The 19,519-nt window shown below is 50.0% G+C and overlaps 1 protein-coding gene across 5 annotated transcripts in view; it reads right to left on the bottom strand.

Annotated features, from left to right (window-relative positions):
• The window catches only part of LOC118395826 (tetraspanin-9), a 318,797-nt gene that overhangs the window by 11,746 nt on the left and 287,532 nt on the right, over window positions 1-19,519 (bottom strand). For all 5 annotated transcript variants that reach the window (XM_052466039.1, XM_052466038.1, XM_052466040.1 and 2 more), the window contains one exon: window positions 40-141. In XM_052466039.1, coding sequence (XP_052321999.1) covers window positions 40-141 — 102 coding nt within the window. The remainder of the gene's footprint in view (window positions 1-39; window positions 142-19,519) is intronic.

Consider the following 19,519-nt stretch of genomic DNA (forward strand, 5'->3'; position numbering starts at 1 on the left):
ATGATCCCAGAGTGTTCAGTGTGTTCACATACTACAAACCTCTGCTTGGATGATGTTCCATGCATTCCTAAGGCCTACGTTGTTGTCTGTGTTGTACAGAGACAAGCCATCCTTCAGGTCCTGCTTGGCATTCTCACTGACCTGAGGACAGATCACAGACAACACAGAAACCTTGATTACAACAATACGTGCTTTGCATTCTCGCTGACCTGAGGACAGATAACACAACCCTGGGTTAGATAGATAGCTTCAGGTGAGCTAGAAATCCAGAAGAAACATTGAATTATACTGTATATCTACTTGACTTTGACTGACGTCACTCGAATCCCTCCACTGAGCTTACATTTAAATATGCCTTATGTATTGCTATAGCATTTCCCTCTCGACTGGATCTTAACAATAAGGCTCATGCCATATCTGGTGGAGATACATATTTCAATGCTTGGCTGTTCCACAGCAGCCCTGTATACCCAGAGGGCTGGGAATCTGCGATAGAATATTGTAGACGGAGAATGGAGATGAGAGTCATTATATTGGGAAATTACACTGTGGAGTGGTTGCTGATCATTTCACAAGGAAGGATGGAACGGGGCTGGGGCTGGGGAAAGCAATTTGTATCATATTGAAATCTTAAAACGTAAGCACAGTGTCTGTAGAAGTACAAGATTTCCCCCCATTGAAGTGAATGGCACATTGATTGTGCCAATGCGGTCAGTGGAAGATACAAGGATATGCAGTGTGTCTGTCATCTCTAATCTACACTCTGAGATGAAGCACAAACAGACTGACTGAGGAAAAGTTGAACAGTTGCCATTTACATTTCAGTCGTTTAGCAGACGGTCTTATCAAGAGCGACTTACAGTTAAGTGTATTTGTCTTAAGATAGCTGTGTGAGACAACAACATTGTTACTAAAGACTGGCTCGTTGTTTGGTAAAAGGTGAAAATTAATATGAAAGGACCGGACATCAAAGTACAATACTTCTGGACAGGAACTGAGCAGCAAGAGAATAACAACAATCGATTCATGCTGAGGACATTGAAATATAAGATGACCCTTTGAAAGACCAGTAGTCCCCTACTATTCTGTGTCACAATCAGTGAGCCACAGCAAAACATTTGAACTCATTTGAATTATCTTGAGTGGTACATACTGATTCATAATCGGTGTGAAAAAAATAAAACAAGTGTAAATAAATGATTTGCTGAATTAATCATAAGAGAGGAATTTGTTTCTTCAGAGTAATTATAATTTCACAAAGAATAAAAAATGATCATTAATCATGCATAACCCACTTAAATTCTCCCAAATCTTTGAAATAAGATTACTATAATTTCAAATCATCCTTTTTTTCTCCCTCTCTCTGCCAAAGTGGAGCAGTGTGTGCGTAATGTACCTCATCAGTCGGGAGGAATCATCATATCTGTCTCGTAGTGCTCTCCATCATTTCCCTGCACAATCATCCATCTCTCTCTCTCTCAGCCCCATGTCTCAATCTCTCCACTATCATCCATCTCTCCCTCTCTCTGCCCCATGTCTCCATCTCTCCACTATCATCCAGCTCTCTCTCTCTTAGCCCCATGTCTCCATCTCTCCACTATCGTCCACCTCTCCCTCTCTCAGCCCCATGTCTCCATCTCTCCACTATCATCCAGCTCTCCCTCTCTCAGCCCCATGTCTCCATCTCTCCACTATCATCCATCTCTCCCTCTCTCAGCCCCATGTCTCCATCTCTCCACTATCATCCAGCTCACCCTCTCTCAGCTCCATGTCTCCATCTCTCCACTATCATCCATCTCACCCACTCTCAATCTCTCCACTGTCATCCAACTCTCCCTCTGTCAGCCCCATGTCTCCAACTCTCCCTCTCTCAGCTCCATGTCTCCAACTCTCCCTCTCTCAGCCCCATGTCTCCATCTCTCCACTATCATCCATCTCTCCCTCTCTCAGCCCCATGTCTCCATCTCTCCACTATCATCCATCTCTCCCTCTCTCAGCCCCATGTCTCCATCTCTCCACTATCATCCATCTCTCCCTCTCTCAGCCCCATGTCTCCATCTCTCCACTATCATCCAGCTCTCTCTCTCTTAGCCCCATGTCTCCATCTCTCCACTATCGTCCACCTCTCCCTCTCTCAGCCCCATGTCTCCAACTCTCCCTCTCTCAGCTCCATGTCTCCAACTCTCCCTCTCTCAGCCCCATGTCTCCATCTCTCCACTATCATCCAGCTCTCCCTCTCTCAGCCCCATGTCTCCATCTCTCCACTATCATCCATCTCTCCCTCTCTCAGCCCCATGTCTCCATCTCTCCACTATCATCCAGCTCACCCTCTCTCAGCTCCATGTCTCCATCTCTCCACTATCATCCATCTCACCCACTCTCAATCTTTCCACTGTCATCCAACTCTCCCTCTGTCAGCCCCATGTCTCCAACTCTCCCCTCTCTCAGCCCCATGTCTCCAACTCTCCTCTCTCAGCCCCATGTCTCCATCTCTCCACTATCATCCATCTCCCTCTCTCAGCCCCATGTTTCCATCTCTGCACTATCATCCACTCTCCCTCTCTCAGCCCCATGTCTCCATCTCTCCACTATCATCCATCTCTCGCTCTCTCAGCCCCATGTCTCCACTATCATCCATCTCTCCCTCTCTCAGCCCCATGTCTCCATCTCTCCACTATCATCCATCTCTCAATCTCTCCACTATCATCCATCTCTCGCTCTCTCAGCCCCATGTCTCCATCTCTCCACTATCATCCATCTCTCCCTCTCTCAGCCCCATGTCTCCATCTCTCCACTATCATCCATCTCTCCCTCTCTCAGCCCCATGTCTCCATCTCTCCACTATCATCCATCTCTCCCTCTCTCAGCCCCATGTCTCCATCTCTCCACTATCATCCAGCTCTCTCTCTCTTAGCCCCATGTCTCCATCTCTCCACTATCGTCCACCTCTCCCTCTCTCAGCCCCATGTCTCCAACTCTCCCTCTCTCAGCCCCATGTCTCCATCTCTCCACTATCGTCCACCTCTCCCTCTCTCAGCCCCATGTCTCCAACTCTCCCTCTCTCAGCCCCATGTCTCCATCTCTCCACTATCATCCAGCTCACCCTCTCTCAGCTCCATGTCTCCATCTCTCCACTATCATCCATCTCACCCACTCTCAATCTTTCCACTGTCATTCAACTCTCCCTCTGTCAGCCCCATGTCTCCAACTCACCCTCTCTCAGCCCATGTCTCCAACTCTCCCTCTCTCAGCCCCATGTCTCCATCTCTCCACTGTCATCCATCTCTCCTCTCTCAGCCCCATGTCTCCATCTCTGCACTATCATCCACTCTCCCTCTCAGCCCCATGTCTCCATCTCTCCACTATCATCCATCTCTCGCTCTCTCAGCCCCATGTCTCCACATCATCCATCTCTCCTCTCTCAGCCCCATGTCTCCATCTCTCCACTATCATCCATCTCTCAATCTCTCCACTATCATCCATCTCTCGCTCTCTCAGCCCCATGTCTCCATCTCTCCACTATCATCCATCTCTCCCTCTCTCAGCCCCATGTCTCCATCTCTCCACTATCATCCATCTCTCCTCTCTCAGCCCCATGTCTCCATCTCTCCACTATCATCCATCTCTCCCTCTCTCAGCCCCATGTCTCCATCTCTCCACTATCATCCATCTCTCCCTCTCTCAGCCCCATGTCTCCATCTCTCCACTATCATCCAGCTCTCTCTCCATGTCTCCATCTCTCCACTATCGTCCATCTCTCCCTCTCTCAGCCCCATGTCTCCATCCTCTCTCAGCTCCTCTCCATCTCTCCTCTCTCAGCCCCATGTCTCCATCTCTCCACTATCATCCAGCTCTCCTCTCTCAGCCCCATGTCTCCATCTCTCCACTATCATCCATCTCTCCCTCTCTCAGCCCCATGTCTCCATCTCTCCACTATCATCCAGCTCACCCTCTCTCAGCTCCATGTCTCCATCTCTCCACTATCATCCATCTCACCCACTCTCATCTTTCCACTGTCATCCAACTCTCCCTCTGTCAGCCCCATGTCTCCACTCTCCTCTCATCCATGTCTCTCTCCTCTCTCAGCCCCATGTCTCCATCTCTCCACTATCATCCATCTCTCTCTCAGCCCCATGTCTCCATCTCCACTATCATCCACTCTCCCTCTCTCAGCCCCATGTCTCCATCTCTCCACTATCATCCATCTCTCGCTCTCTCAGCCCCATGTCTCCACTATCATCCATCTCTCCTCTCTCAGCCCCATGTCTCCCTCCACTATCATCCATCTCTCATCTCTCCACTATCATCCATCTCTCGCTCTCTCAGCCCCATGTCTCCATCTCTCCACTATCATCCATCTCTCCTCTCTCAGCCCCATGTCTCCATCTCTCCACTATCATCCATCTCTCCCTCTCTCAGCCCCATGTCTCCATCTCTCCACTATCATCCATCTCTCCCTCTCTCAGCCCCATGTCTCCATCTCTCCACTATCATCCATCTCAATCTCTCCACTATCATCCATCTCTCGCTCTCTCAGCCCCATGTCTCCATCTCTCCACTATCATCCATCTCTCCTCTCTCAGCCCCATGTCTCCATCTCTCCACTATCATCCATCTCTCAGCCCCATGTCTCCATCTCTCCACTATCATCCATCTCTCCTCTCTCAGCATGTCTCCATCTCTCCACTATCATCCATCTCTCCTCTCTCCCCATGTCTCCATCTCTGCACTACCATCCCACTCCCTCTCTCAGCCCCATGTCTCCATCTCTCCACTATCATCCATCTCTCATCTCTCCACTATCATCCATCTCTCCCTCTCTCAGCCCCATGTCTCCATCTCTCCACTATCATCCATCCATGTCTCCATCTCTCCACTATCATCCATCTCTCAGCCCCATGTCTCCATCTCTCCACTATCATCCATCTCTCCTCTCTCAGCCCCATGTCTCCATCTCTCCACTATCATCCATGTCTCCATCTCTCCACTATCATCCATCTCTCAGCCCCATGTCTCCATCTCTCCACTATCATCCATCTCTCCCTCTCTCAGCCCCATGTCTCCATCTCTCCACTATCATCCAGCTTTCCCTCTCTCAGCCCCATGTCTCCATCTCTCCTCTCTCAGCCCCATGTCTCCATCTCTCCACTATCATCCATCTCTCCATCTCTCAGCCCCATGTCTCCATCTCTCATCCATCTCTCCTCTCTCAGCCCCATGTCTCCATCTCTCCACTATCATCCATCTCTCCTCTCTCAGCCCCATGTCTCACTATCATCCATCTCTCCTCTCTCAGCCCCATGTCTCCATCTCTCACTATCATCCATCTCTCAATCTCTCCACTATCATCCATCTCTCGCTCTCTCAGCCCCATGTCTCCATCTCTCCACTATCATCCATCTCTCCCTCTCTCAGCCCCATGTCTCCATCTCTCCACTATCATCCATCTCTCCCTCTCTCAGCCCCATGTCTCCATCTCTCCACTATCATCCATCTCTCCCTCTCTCAGCCCCATGTCTCCATCTCTCCACTATCATCCAGCTCTCTCTCTCTCAGCCCCATGTCTCCATCTCTCCACTATCGTCCATCCAGCCCCATGTCTCAACTCTCCCTCTCTCAGCCCCATGTCTCCATCTCTCCACTATCATCCATCTCTCCCTCTCTCAGCCCCATGTCTCCAATCTCTCTCAGCCCCATGTCTCATCTCTCCACTATCATCCAGCTCACCCTCTCTCAGCTCCATGTCTCCATCTCACTATCATCCATCTCACCCACTCTCAATCTTTCCACTGTCATTCAACTCTCCCTCTGTCAGCCCCATGTCTCCAACTCTCTCTCTCATCCATGTCTCCAACTCTCCTCTCTCAGCCCCATGTCTCCATCTCTCCACTGTCATCCATCTCTCCCTCTCTCAGCCCCATGTCTCCATCTCTGCACTATCATCCACTCTCCCTCTCTCAGCCCCATGTCTCCATCTCTCCACTATCATCCATCTCTCGCTCTCTCAGCCCCATGTCTCCACTATCATCCATCTCTCCCTCTCTCAGCCCCATGTCTCCATCTCTCCACTATCATCCATCTCTCAATCTCTCCACTATCATCCATCTCTCGCTCTCTCAGCCCCATGTCTCCATCTCTCCACTATCATCCATCTCTCCCTCTCTCAGCCCCATGTCTCCATCTCTCCACTATCATCCATCTCTCCCTCTCTCAGCCCCATGTCTCCATCTCTCCACTATCATCCATCTCTCCCTCTCTCAGCCCCATGTCTCCATCTCTCCACTATCATCCATCTCTCCCTCTCTCAGCCCCATGTCTCCATCTCTCCACTATCATCCAGCTCTCTCTCTCTTAGCCCCATGTCTCCATCTCTCCACTATCGTCCACCTCTCCCTCTCTCAGCCCCATGTCTCCAACTCTCCCTCTCTCAGCTCCATGTCTCCAACTCTCCCTCTCTCAGCCCCATGTCTCCATCTCTCCACTATCATCCAGCTCTCCCTCTCTCAGCCCCATGTCTCCATCTCTCCACTATCATCCATCTCTCCCTCTCTCAGCCCCATGTCTCCATCTCTCCACTATCATCCAGCTCACCCTCTCTCAGCTCCATGTCTCCATCTCTCCACTATCATCCATCTCACCCACTCTCAATCTTTCCACTGTCATCCAACTCTCCCTCTGTCAGCCCCATGTCTCCAACTCTCCCTCTCTCAGCCCCATGTCTCCAACTCTCCTTCTCTCAGCCCCATGTCTCCATCTCTCCACTATCATCCATCTCTCCCTCTCTCAGCCCCATGTCTCCATCTCTGCACTATCATCCACTCTCCCTCTCTCAGCCCCATGTCTCCATCTCTCCACTATCATCCATCTCTCGCTCTCTCAGCCCCATGTCTCCACTATCATCCATCTCTCCCTCTCTCAGCCCCATGTCTCCATCTCTCCACTATCATCCATCTCTCAATCTCTCCACTATCATCCATCTCTCGCTCTCTCAGCCCCATGTCTCCATCTCTCCACTATCATCCATCTCTCCCTCTCTCAGCCCCATGTCTCCATCTCTCCACTATCATCCATCTCTCCCTCTCTCAGCCCCATGTCTCCATCTCTGCACTACCATCCACTCTCCCTCTCTCAGCCCCATGTCTCCATCTCTCCACTATCATCCATCTCTCAATCCTCCACTATCATCCAGCTCTCTCAGCCCCATGTCTCCATCTCTCCACTATCATCCATCTCTCCCTCTCTCAGCCCCATGTCTCAATCTCTCCACTATCATCCATCTCTCAGCCCCATGTCTCCATCTCTCCACTATCATCCATCTCTCCCTCTCTCAGCCCCATGTCTCCATCTCTCCACTATCATCCATCTCTCCCTCTCTCAGCCCCATGTCTCCATCTCTCCACTATCATCCACTCTCCCTCTCTCAGCCCCATGTCTCCATCTCTCCACTATCATCCATCTCTCAATCTCTCCACTCATCCATCTCAGCTCCCATGTCTCCATCTCTCCACTATCATCCATCTTTCCCTCTCTCAGCCCCATGTCTCCATCTCTCCACTATCATCCATCTCTCAGCCCCATGTCTCCATCTCTCCACTATCATCCATCTCTCCCTCTCTCAGCCCCATGTCTCCATCTCTCCACTATCATCCATGTCTCCATCTCTCCACTATCATCCATCTCTCAGCCCCATGTCTCCATCTCTCCACTATCATCCATCTCTCCCTCTCTCAGCCCCATGTCTTCATCTCTCCACTATCATCCGGCTTTCCCTCTCTCAGCCCCATGTCTCCATCTCTCCACTATCCTCCAACTCTCCCTCTCTCAGCCCCATGTCTCCATCTCTCCACTATCATCCAGCTCTCCCTCTCTCAGCCCCATGTCTCCATCTCTCCACTATCATCCATCTCTCCCTCTCTCAGCCCCATGTCTCCATCTCTCCACCATCATCCATCTCTCCCTCTCTCAGCCCCATGTCTCCATCTCTCCACTATCATCCATCTCTCCCTCTCTCAGCCCCATGTCTCCATCTCTCCACTGTCATCCAACTCTCCCTCTGTCAGCCCCATGTCTCCAACTCTCCATCTCTCAGCCCCATCTCCATCTCTCCTCTCTCAGCCCCATGTCTCCATCTCTCCACTATCATCCATCTCTCCCTCTCTCAGCCCCATGTCTCCATCTCCACTATCATCCATCCCTCTCTCAGCCCCATGTCTCCATCTCTCACTATCATCCATCTCTCGCTCTCTCAGCCCCATGTCTCCACTATCATCCATCTCTCCCTCTCTCAGCCCCATGTCTCCATCTCTCCACTATCATCCATCTCTCAATCTCTCCACTATCATCCATCTCTCGCTCTCTCAGCCCCATGTCTCCATCTCTCCACTATCATCCATCTCTCCCTCTCTCAGCCCCATGTCTCCATCTCTCCACTATCATCCATCTCTCCCTCTCTCAGCCCCATGTCTCCATCTCTGCACTACCATCCACTCTCCCTCTCTCAGCCCCATGTCTCCATCTCTCCACTATCATCCATCTCTCAATCTCTCCACTATCATCCATCTCTCGCTCTCTCAGCCCCATGTCTCCATCTCTCCACTATCATCCATCTCTCCCTCTCTCAGCCCCATGTCTCCATCTCTCCACTATCATCCATCTCTCAGCCCCATGTCTCCATCTCTCCACTATCATCCATCTCTCCCTCTCTCAGCCCCATGTCTCCATCTCTCCACTATCATCCATCTCTCCCTCTCTCAGCCCCATGTCTCCATCTCTGCACTACCATCCACACTCCCTCTCTCAGCCCCATGTCTCCATCTCTCCACTATCATCCATCTCTCAATCTCTCCACTATCATCCATCTCTCGCTCTCTCAGCCCCATGTCTCCATCTCTCCACTATCATCCATCTTTCCCTCTCTCAGCCCCATGTCTCCATCTCTCCACTATCATCCATCTCTCAGCCCCATGTCTCCATCTCTCCACTATCATCCATCTCTCCCTCTCTCAGCCCCATGTCTCCATCTCTCCACTATCATCCATGTCTCCATCTCTCCACTATCATCCATCTCTCAGCCCCATGTCTCCATCTCTCCACTATCATCCATCTCTCCCTCTCTCAGCCCCATGTCTTCATCTCTCCACTATCATCCGGCTTTCCCTCTCTCAGCCCCATGTCTCCATCTCTCCACTATCTCCATCTCTCCCTCTCTCAGCCCCATGTCTCCATCTCTCCACTATCATCCAGCTCTCCTCTCTCAGCCCCATGTCTCCATCTCTCCACTATCATCCATCTCTCCTCTCTCAGCCCCATGTCTCCATCTCTCCACCATCATCCATCTCTCCCTCTCTCAGCCCCATGTCTCCATCTCTCCACTATCATCCATCTCTCCTCTCTCAGCCCCATGTCTCCATCTCTCCACTATCATCCAGCTCTCCCTCTCTCAGCCCATGTCTCCATCTCTCCACTATCCTCCAACTCTCCCTCTCTCAGCCCCATGTCTCCATCTCTCCACTATCATCCATCTCTCCCTCTCTCAGCCCCATGTCTCCATCTCTCCACTATCATCCAGCTCTCCCTCTCTCAGCCCCATGTCTCCATCTCTCTATCATCCATCTCTCCTCTCTCAGCCCCATGTCTCCATCTCTCCACTATCATCCATCTCTCCTCTCTCAGCCCCATGTCTCCATCTCTCCACTATCATCCATCTCTCCCTCTCTCAGCCCCATGTCTCCATCTCTCCACTATCATCCATCTCTCCCTCTCTCAGCCCCATGTCTCCATCTCTCCACTATCCTCCACTCTCCCTCTCTCAGCCCCATGTCTCCATCTCTCCACTATCATCCATCTCTCCTCTCTCAGCCCCATGTCTCCATCTCTCCACTATCATCCATCTCTCCTCTCTCAGCCCCATGTCTCCATCTCTCCACTATCATCCAGCTCTCCTCTCTTAGCCCCATGTCTCCATCTCTCCACTATCATCCATCTCTCCCTCTCTCAGCCCCATGTCTCCATCTCTCCACTATCATCCAGCTCTCCCACTCTCAGCCCTATGTCTCCATCTCTCCACTATCCTCCAACTCTCCCTCTCTCAGCCCCATGTCTCCATCTCTCCACTATCATCCATCTCTCCCTCTCTCAGCCCCATGTCTCCATCTCTCCACTATCATCCAGCTCTCCCTCTCTCAGCCCCATGTCTCCATCTCTCCACTATCATCCATCTCTCCCTCTCTCAGCCCCATGTCTCCATCTCTCCACTATCATCCATCTCTCCCTCTCTCAGCCCCATGTCTCCATCTCTCCACCATCATCCATCTCTCCCTCTCTCAGCCCCATGTCTCCATCTCTCCACTATCATCCATCTCTCCCTCTCTCAGCCCCATGTCTCCATCTCTCCACTATCCTCCAACTCTCCCTCTCTCAGCCCCATGTCTCCATCTCTCCACTATCATCCATCTCTCCCTCTCTCAGCCCCATGTCTCCATCTCTCCACTATCATCCATCTCTCCCTCTCTCAGCCCCATGTCTCCATCTCTCCACTATCATCCAGCTCTCTCTCTCTTAGCCCCATGTCTCCATCTCTCCACTATCGTCCACCTCTCCCTCTCTCAGCCCCATGTCTCCAACTCTCCCTCTCTCAGCTCCATGTCTCCAACTCTCCCTCTCTCAGCCCCATGTCTCCATCTCTCCACTATCATCCAGCTCTCCCTCTCTCAGCCCCATGTCTCCATCTCTCCACTATCATCCATCTCTCCCTCTCTCAGCCCCATGTCTCCATCTCTCCACTATCATACAGCTCACCCTCTCTCAGCTCCATGTCTCCATCTCTCCACTATCATCCATCTCACCCACTCTCAATCTTTCCACTGTCATCCAACTCTCCCTCTGTCAGCCCCATGTCTCCAACTCTCCCTCTCTCAGCCCCATGTCTCCAACTCTCCCTCTCTCAGCCCCATGTCTCCATCTCTCCACTATCATCCATCTCTCCCTCTCTCAGCCCCATGTCTCCATCTCTGCACTATCATCCACTCTCCCTCTCTCAGCCCCATGTCTCCATCTCTCCACTATCATCCATCTCTCGCTCTCTCAGCCCCATGTCTCCACTATCATCCATCTCTCCCTCTCTCAGCCCCATGTCTCCATCTCTCCACTATCATCCATCTCTCAATCTCTCCACTATCATCCATCTCTCGCTCTCTCAGCCCCATGTCTCCATCTCTCCACTATCATCCATCTCTCCCTCTCTCAGCCCCATGTCTCCATCTCTCCACTATCATCCATCTCTCCCTCTCTCAGCCCCATGTCTCCATCTCTGCACTACCATCCACTCTCCCTCTCTCAGCCCCATGTCTCCATCTCTCCACTATCATCCATCTCTCAATCTCTCCACTATCATCCATCTCTCGCTCTCTCATCTCTCCATCATCCATCTCTCTCAGCCCCATGTCCATCTCTCCACTATCATCATCTCTCAGCCCCATGTCTCCATCTCTCCACTATCATCCATCTCCCTCTCTCAGCCCCATGTCTCCATCTCCACTATCATCCCTCTCTCAGCCCCATGTCTCCATCTCTCCACTATCATCCATCTCTCCCTCTCTCAGCCCCATGTCTCCATCTCTCCACTATCATCCATCTCTCCTCTCTCAGCCCTCATGTCTCCATCTCTCCACTATCATCCATCTCTCCCTCTCACCATGTCTCATCTCCTATCCTCCACTCTCCTCTCTCAGCCCCATGTCTCCATCTCTCCACTATCATCCATCTCTCCCTCTCTCAGCCCCATGTCTCCATCTCTCCACTATCATCCATCTCTCTCTCTCAGCCCCATGTCTCCATCTCTCCACTATCATCCATCTCTCCTCTCTCAGCCCCATGTCTCCATCTCTCCACTATCCATCCATGTCTCTCTCCCTCTCTCAGCCCCATGTCTCCATCTCTCCACTATCATCCAGCTCTCCCTCTCTCAGCCCCATGTCTCCATCTCTCCACTATCATCCATCTCCCTCTCTCAGCCCCATGTCTCCATCTCTCCACTATCATCCATCTCTCCCTCTCTCAGCCCCATGTCTCCATCTCTCCACTATCATCCATCTCTCCCTCTCCATCAGCCCCATGTCTCCATCTCTCCACTATCATCCATGTCTCCATCTCTCTCTCTCAGCCCCATGTCTCTCTCCATCCATGTCTCCATCTCTCCACTATCATCTATCATCTCCCTCTCTCAGCCCCATGTCTCCATCTCTCCACTATCATCCATCTCTCCCTCTCTCAGCCCCATCTCCATCTCTCCCATCATCCATCTCTCTCAGCCCCATGTCTCACTATCATCCTCTCCCTCTCTCAGCCCCATGTCTCCATCTCTCCACTATCCATCCATCTCTCCCTCATCCATCTCAGCCCCATGTCTCCATCTCTCCACTATCATCCATCTCTCCCTCTCTCAGCCCCATGTCTCCATCTCTCCACTATCATCCATCTCTCCCTCTCTCAGCCCCATGTCTCCATCTCTCCACTATCATCCATCTCTCCCTCTCTCAGCCCCATGTCTCCCCCATGTCATCCATCTCTCATCTCTCCACTATCATCCATCTCTCCCTCTCTCAGCCCCATGTCTCCATCTCTCCACTATCATCCCTCTCTCAGCCCCATGTCTCCATCTCTCCCTCCATCTCTCAGCCCCATGTCTCCATCTCTCCACTATCATCCATCTCTCCACTCTCAGCCCCATGTCTCCATCTCTCCACTATCATCCATCTCTCCTCTCTCAGCCCCATGTCTCCATCTCTCCACTACCATCCTCCAGCCCCATGTCTCCATCTCTCCACTATCATCCATCTCCAATCTCTCCCTCATCCATCTCTCGCTCTCTCAGCCCCATGTCTCCATCTCTCCACTATCATCCATCTTTCCCCCTCTCAGCCCCATGTCTCCATCTCTCCACCATCCATCTCTCAGCCCCATGTCTCCATCTCCACTATCATCCATCTCTCCCTCTCTCAGCCCCATGTCTCCATCTCTCCACTCATCATCCATCTCTCCTCTCTCAGCCCCATGTCTCCATCTCTCCACTATCATCCATCTCTCCCTCTCTCAGCCCCATGTCTCCATCTCTCCACTATCATCCATCTCTCCCTCTCTCAGCCCCATGTCTCCATCTCTCCACTATCATCCATCTCTCCCTCTCTCAGCCCCATGTCTCCATCTCTCCACTATCATCCATCTCTCCCTCTCTCAGCCCCATGTCTCCATCTCTCCACTATCATCCATCTCTCCCTCTCTCAGCCCCATGTCTCCATCTCTCCACTATCATCCAGCTCTCCCTCTCTCAGCCCCATGTCTCCATCTCTCCACTATCATCCATCTCCCTCTCTCAGCCCCATGTCTCCATCTCTCCACTATCATCCATCTCTCCCTCTCTCAGCCCCATGTCTCCATCTCTCCACTATCATCCAGCTCTCCCTCTCAGCCCCATGTCTCCATCTCTCCACTATCATCCATCTCTCCCTCTCTCAGCCCCATGTCTCCATCTCTCCACTATCATCCATCTCTCCCTCTCTCAGCCCCATGTCTCCATCTCTCCACTATCATCCATCTCTCCCTCTCTCAGCCCCATGTCTCCATCTCTCACTATCATCCATCTCTCCTCTCTCAGCCCCATGTCTCCATCTCTCCACTATCATCCAGCTCTCCCACTCTCAGCCCCATGTCTCCATCTCTCCACTATCCTCCAACTCTCCTCTCTCAGCCCCATGTCTCCATCTCTCCACTATCATCCATCTCTCCCTCTCTCAGCCCCATGTCTCCATCTCTCCACTATCATCCAGCTCTCCCTCTCTCAGCCCCATGTCTCCATCTCTCCACTATCATCCATCTCTCCCTCTCTCAGCCCCATGTCTCCATCTCTCCACTATCATCCATCTCTCCTCTCTCAGCCCCATGTCTCCATCTCTCCACTATCATCCAGCTCTCCTCTCTCAGCCCCATGTCTCCATCTCTCCACTATCATCCATCTCTCCCTCTCTCAGCCCCATGTCTCCATCTCTCCACTATCATCCATGCTCTCCATCTCTCTCAGCCCCATGTCTCCATCTCCTCCACTATCATCCATCTCTCCCTCTCTCATCCATCTCTCCACTATCATCCTCTCCCTCTCTCAGCCCCATGTCTCCATCTCTCCACTATCATCCATCTCTCCCTCTCTCAGCCCCATGTCTCCATCTCTCCACTATCATCCATCTCTCCCTCTCTCAGCCCCATGTCTCCATCTCTCCACTATCATCCATCTCTCCTCTCTCAGCCCCATGTCTCCATCTCTCCACTATCATCCATCCATCTCCATCTCTCCACTATCATCCATCTCTCCCTCTCTCAGCCCCATGTCTCCATCTCTCCACTATCATCCATCTCTCCCTCTCTCAGCCCCATGTCTCCATCTCTCCACTATCATCCAGCTCTCCCTCTCTCAGCCCCATGTCTCCATCTCTCCACTATCCTCCAACTCTCCCTCTCTCAGCCCCATGTCTCCATCTCTCCACTATCATCCATCTCTCCCTCTCTCAGCCCCATGTCTCCATCTCTCCACTATCATCCAGCTCTCCCACTCTCAGCCCCATGTCTCCATCTCTCCACTATCCTCCAACTCTCCCTCTCTCAGCCCCATGTCTCCATCTCTCCACTATCATCCATCTCTCCCTCTCTCAACCCCATGTCTCCATCTCTCCACCATCATCCAGCTCTCTCTTTCTTAGCCCCATGTCTCCATCTCTCCACTATCACCCACCTCTCCCTCTCTCAGCCCCATGTCTCCATCTCTCCACTATCATCCAGCTCACCCTCTCTCAGCTCCATGTCTCCATCTCTCCACTATCATCCATCTCACCCTCTCTCAATCTCTCCACTGTCATCCAACTCTCGCTCTCTCAGCCCCATGTCTCCATCTCTCCCTCTCTCAGCCCCATGTCTCCATCTCTCCACTATCATCCATCTCTCGCTCTCTCAGCCCCATGTCTCCATCTCTCCACTATCATCCATCTCTCCCTCTCTCAGCCCAATGTCTCCATCTCTCCACTATCATCTAACTCTCCCTCTCTCAGCCCCATGTCTCCATCTCTCCACTATCATCCATCTCTCAACCCCATGTCTCCACCTCTCCACTATCATCCATCTCTCCCTCTCTCAGCCCCATGTCTCCATCTCTCCACTATCATCCATCTCTCGCTCTCTCAGCCCCATGTCTCCATCTCTCCACTATCATCCAGCTCTCCCTCTCTCAGCCCCATGTCTCCATCTCTCCACTATCATCCATCTCTCCCTCTCTCAGTCCCATGTCTCCATCTCTCCACTATCATCCATCTCTCCCTCTCTCAGCCCCATGTCTCTATCTCTCCACTATCATCCAGCTCTCCCTCTCTCAGCCCCATGTCTCCATCTCTCCACTATCATCCATCTCTCCCTCTCTCAGCCCCATGTCTCCATCTCTCCACTATCATCCAGCTCTCCCTCTCTCAGCCCCATGTCTTCATCTCTCCACTATCATCCATCTCTCCCTCTCTCAGCCCCATGTCTCTATCTCTCCACTATCATCCAGCTCTCCCTCTCTCAGCCCCATGTCTCCATCTCTCCACTATCATCCAGCTCTCCCTCTCTCAGCCCCATGTCTCCATCTCTCCACTATCATCCAGCTCTCCCTCTCTCAGCCCCATGTCTTCATCTCTCCACTATCATCCAGCTCTCCCTCTCTCAGCCCCATGTCTCCATCTCCCACTGAGTCTCTCTCTACTCTCTCCCTCCTTCCTACCTCTCTGCTCTCTCTTGCTCATTACTGCTCCCCACAGCCACACAATCACAGGGGAGAACAGGGGACCAGTCATCATTGAGCCCAAAAGCACCTTCTTCGAACCTGGTTCGAAATGCAACATAATGATCAAGTGTTTACCGCAGTTAGCGAGGCATACTAATGACTGCAAAACAAACGACAGGCTTGATCTCTCACGACTTTGATACATTTTTCTCTCTTCACAGCAGGAATGGTTGCAAACACATTGTGTGAGTTCTGATAAAACGCTTGAATCAAGTCTATGCTGATGGTGAAGTAGTTCCCTGATAGCAAAACTATGCCGTTCCTAGAGAAAAATCACTCATGAGATTAACTTTCCTCAGCACCTGTCAAAATGCATCAACAGAATACCTAAAGGAGACATATTGACAGAGTGTAAAATGTGTCTCATTATGGAGCACACTGTACTGGCTTCCTCTGGGCTGCAGATCCACCTGCATCAGCAGAATAGGATTGGAGCGAGAGAGGCCATCCATCATGTCCAAGCAAGCCAGGGGGATGCAGGCTGCAGGCTGGAGCCATGGCCAGGTGGATGGGATGGACAGTGAGAGGGAGTAAGAGGGAAAGGCCATTACACTACTGTAAGTGATTAGATAAGGAGCCAGCTTCCCACCGGTCACCCACCGTGTGTCTCCGTGTGTCTACACTAACATAGAGGTGGGTTGTGCTGTTTGGTGTTGTCATGACATTGGCCTCTTTGGGTATAGCAACCCCATCCCCCTCTCCCTGCCTCCCCCTTTCCTCCCTCAACTAGGCTGCTGTGGTCAGAGGTCGTAAAGTCCAGAGAAGACCCTGCCACATGGCCACATAGTAGAGCGAGAGAGAGTAGATTTTCATGGATAACAAAGGAAATCCTTCCACCTCACAGTACTTGAGGTACGAACAAATTTCATGTTCCGGAGAAAGTATAAAAGATTGGTGAAGAATCCAGCTATGAACTGGTGCATTTGTCACAACTTGGGGAAGCTCATGGGAGACGTGTGGCCACATTACCATAACGCTCTTTATTTAATAGCCTCAGATATGAGGTTTACATCTAATTGTTGTATAAGATGAATGAGTGAGTATGATACTGTTTGTATAATTGTGTAATCTGATTTTGGACTGTTTAATGAAGAAAAATACAATTCCCTTCTGAGTTGAACTAAATCAGAGGACCGCCCCTGAGCCCAGTTAGGGTCAGACATCCTGGGACAGCCCTCTTCGGCCCTTCCGAATATAATCCCCACTCGGGTTTTCGATCAGCAGACCGAGCTTACCTCAATTACGAGATGGCTAAGGTTACAGAACATGCTTTTCTCCATTAGGATGAGACAAAGGTTGTAGACCATGGCTGAATCTTTTAACCATACCACGTGGTTAAACTCTTAGACTATCGATACTGACAGAATAAGAACAAGTCATTGATCTTAATTACTAGTCTGCAGCTAGGAATTCCGTATCATTGAACGCGAATAACGACAACCGCTGAAACATCCATTCCATAACGAATGTCACTCTGAACAATTCCCTCTAACCACGACAGAGAGAGAGGGAGAGAGAGAGACGGACAATTCTACAAAATAAACAAACTTTTCACCAGCGATCAAGACGACATACTGAGCGTAAATATATATATACTGCAATTGTTCCCGAATGAGTGAGCGTTCATGTGCAAAGGATTAGCATTTCAATTGTTAGAATTATCACTCTGTAGTGACTTCTTAGTCGATCCCCACTTCCCTTTTGTCTAACAAACCGCCATGCCAGTTTAGCCCACTAGGGCATATTCTCCTATCATTTAATGTAACCACATTTACCTTGTTTGTTTGTTTGTTTATGCATTTCTGTGAATTACTTAGTTAGTAATAAATAAATTATTTAAGACAATTGATGTATGGATGACTCATAGTGAAGACTGGGTTTGTGCAGATAACCAACATTTTACGACGTTTGGAATGAGACTAACGTGAGGTAAAGTAAATAATTCATTCATTCGGAGACTAATTGATCAGATAAAGTATATGAAAAGTTATTTTAGGAAATTATAACTTTGTAATCTGAATATTTTTCCTTGGTGCCCCAACTTCCTAGTTAATTAGTTACGTGATTAATCAGTTGATCGCGTAATAACTAATTACAGAGAATCTTTGATAAAAACTATCAGTCTTCAGTTAATGATAGTAAAGACAAGACAGTGTCAGTGTGTCCTGCCCTGGTTGCAGGGGGCAAGTGGCTCTGAGATCACTGTAAATTGTTTCAGAGCAGACAGCCAGTGTGAGAGAGAGGAACACTGCTACCCCCTGCCTGCTAATGACCTACAGACCTGGAGGATGCCTGGCTCCTCTGGCTCCTTTGTCATGGAAGACAATGGCCTTGTCGGAAATCTCTCTTGCCTACTACTTACTAAAACTATACATTGTAATATATCATAATATTTGTCTTACTTTTTAACTCTATATTGTTGTGAAAGGGTTCGTAAGAAAGCATTTCACTGTAAAGTCTACACCTGTGGTATTCGGCCATGTGACAAATAAAATGTTAATAAATGTTATTCTCTTCCTCAATAGTGTACAGCGAATTCTACCAGATGAAAAGCCTAAATGAGTATGACATCCTGGCATTTAAAGCATACACATTTTCCTACATTTCACATACTATGAAAGGTCATGTTTTCCACATACGGTCTAAGTAGTAGACTGCTTGGGTAAGTACAGGCATTTGGACACGGACCATGATTTTCCTCTGTCATGGAAGACAATTTCTCTCTCTCTCTGGGGCTTGGGTCACTTGTCCAGGTGAATGTAAAGAGAATAGCTTTTTAGTATCAAAGCTTTTTTGAGTAAAATATCCCGTTTGAAAATATACAACATTTTTTTGAGTACATTGTCCATTGTTTTGTTCACTTTCAGAAGTGACATGTTTACATGCTATTATTTTCTTATTTGTGGTGCAGGGAATTACAACTCCAGCGATTGCTACTTTGTAGAAAAGATAGCAGAGGTGATAGCTCCCACACATATCACCTCTGCTACCACTGTTTATCGTGTTGTCGTTTCAAGGTCAGAAATTGATTGGAATTGAAAATGAGAATTAGATTACATAGTTGGCGAACCTGGACAAATAAGGGTTACATCCAGGTAAAAATAGGCAAGAAAACCACTAAAGGCTGTGTGACTCACCACACATCTTACAGCTTACATTGTGGTGCCTTAATGCTCACTGAGGGAGAACTATATTGTTGATCAAAGAGAAAATATTTCTTAGACATTCCCACGGTCAAATCCTAGCGTAATCCTCCTGACCTGCTGCCGTTGGATTTGTTCTATCCACAGTTCACTGAACACCCCGCTACCTGGCCAGGGCTGCTACTGAGCACACCTGGGTTCAGATACTATTCACAATCGTTCAGATCATTTTACCGTTTGCTCTAGCCTGCCATTAATTGCCAGATGGTCAGGTTTTGCACTTTTGCTAATATTCTACTGGTTCCATTGAGACAGGCAAGTTCAATCAAGCCCAGAAAAAGTATTTGAAATTATTTCAAATAGTATTTGAACCGAGGTCTGCTATTGAGACCCAGCCACACCACCTGGGACATTCTACGATACAGACAGACACGCACGGGTGTCCATGCTAAGACCTGGCACAACAACACTCAGCCAGGCTGGGTACCACATGGTATCAGTCACATGGTTTGGAATG

The sequence above is a fragment of the Oncorhynchus keta genome, chromosome 17 (genome assembly GCF_023373465.1).
Source record: "Oncorhynchus keta strain PuntledgeMale-10-30-2019 chromosome 17, Oket_V2, whole genome shotgun sequence".
NCBI lineage: Eukaryota > Metazoa > Chordata > Actinopteri > Salmoniformes > Salmonidae > Oncorhynchus > Oncorhynchus keta.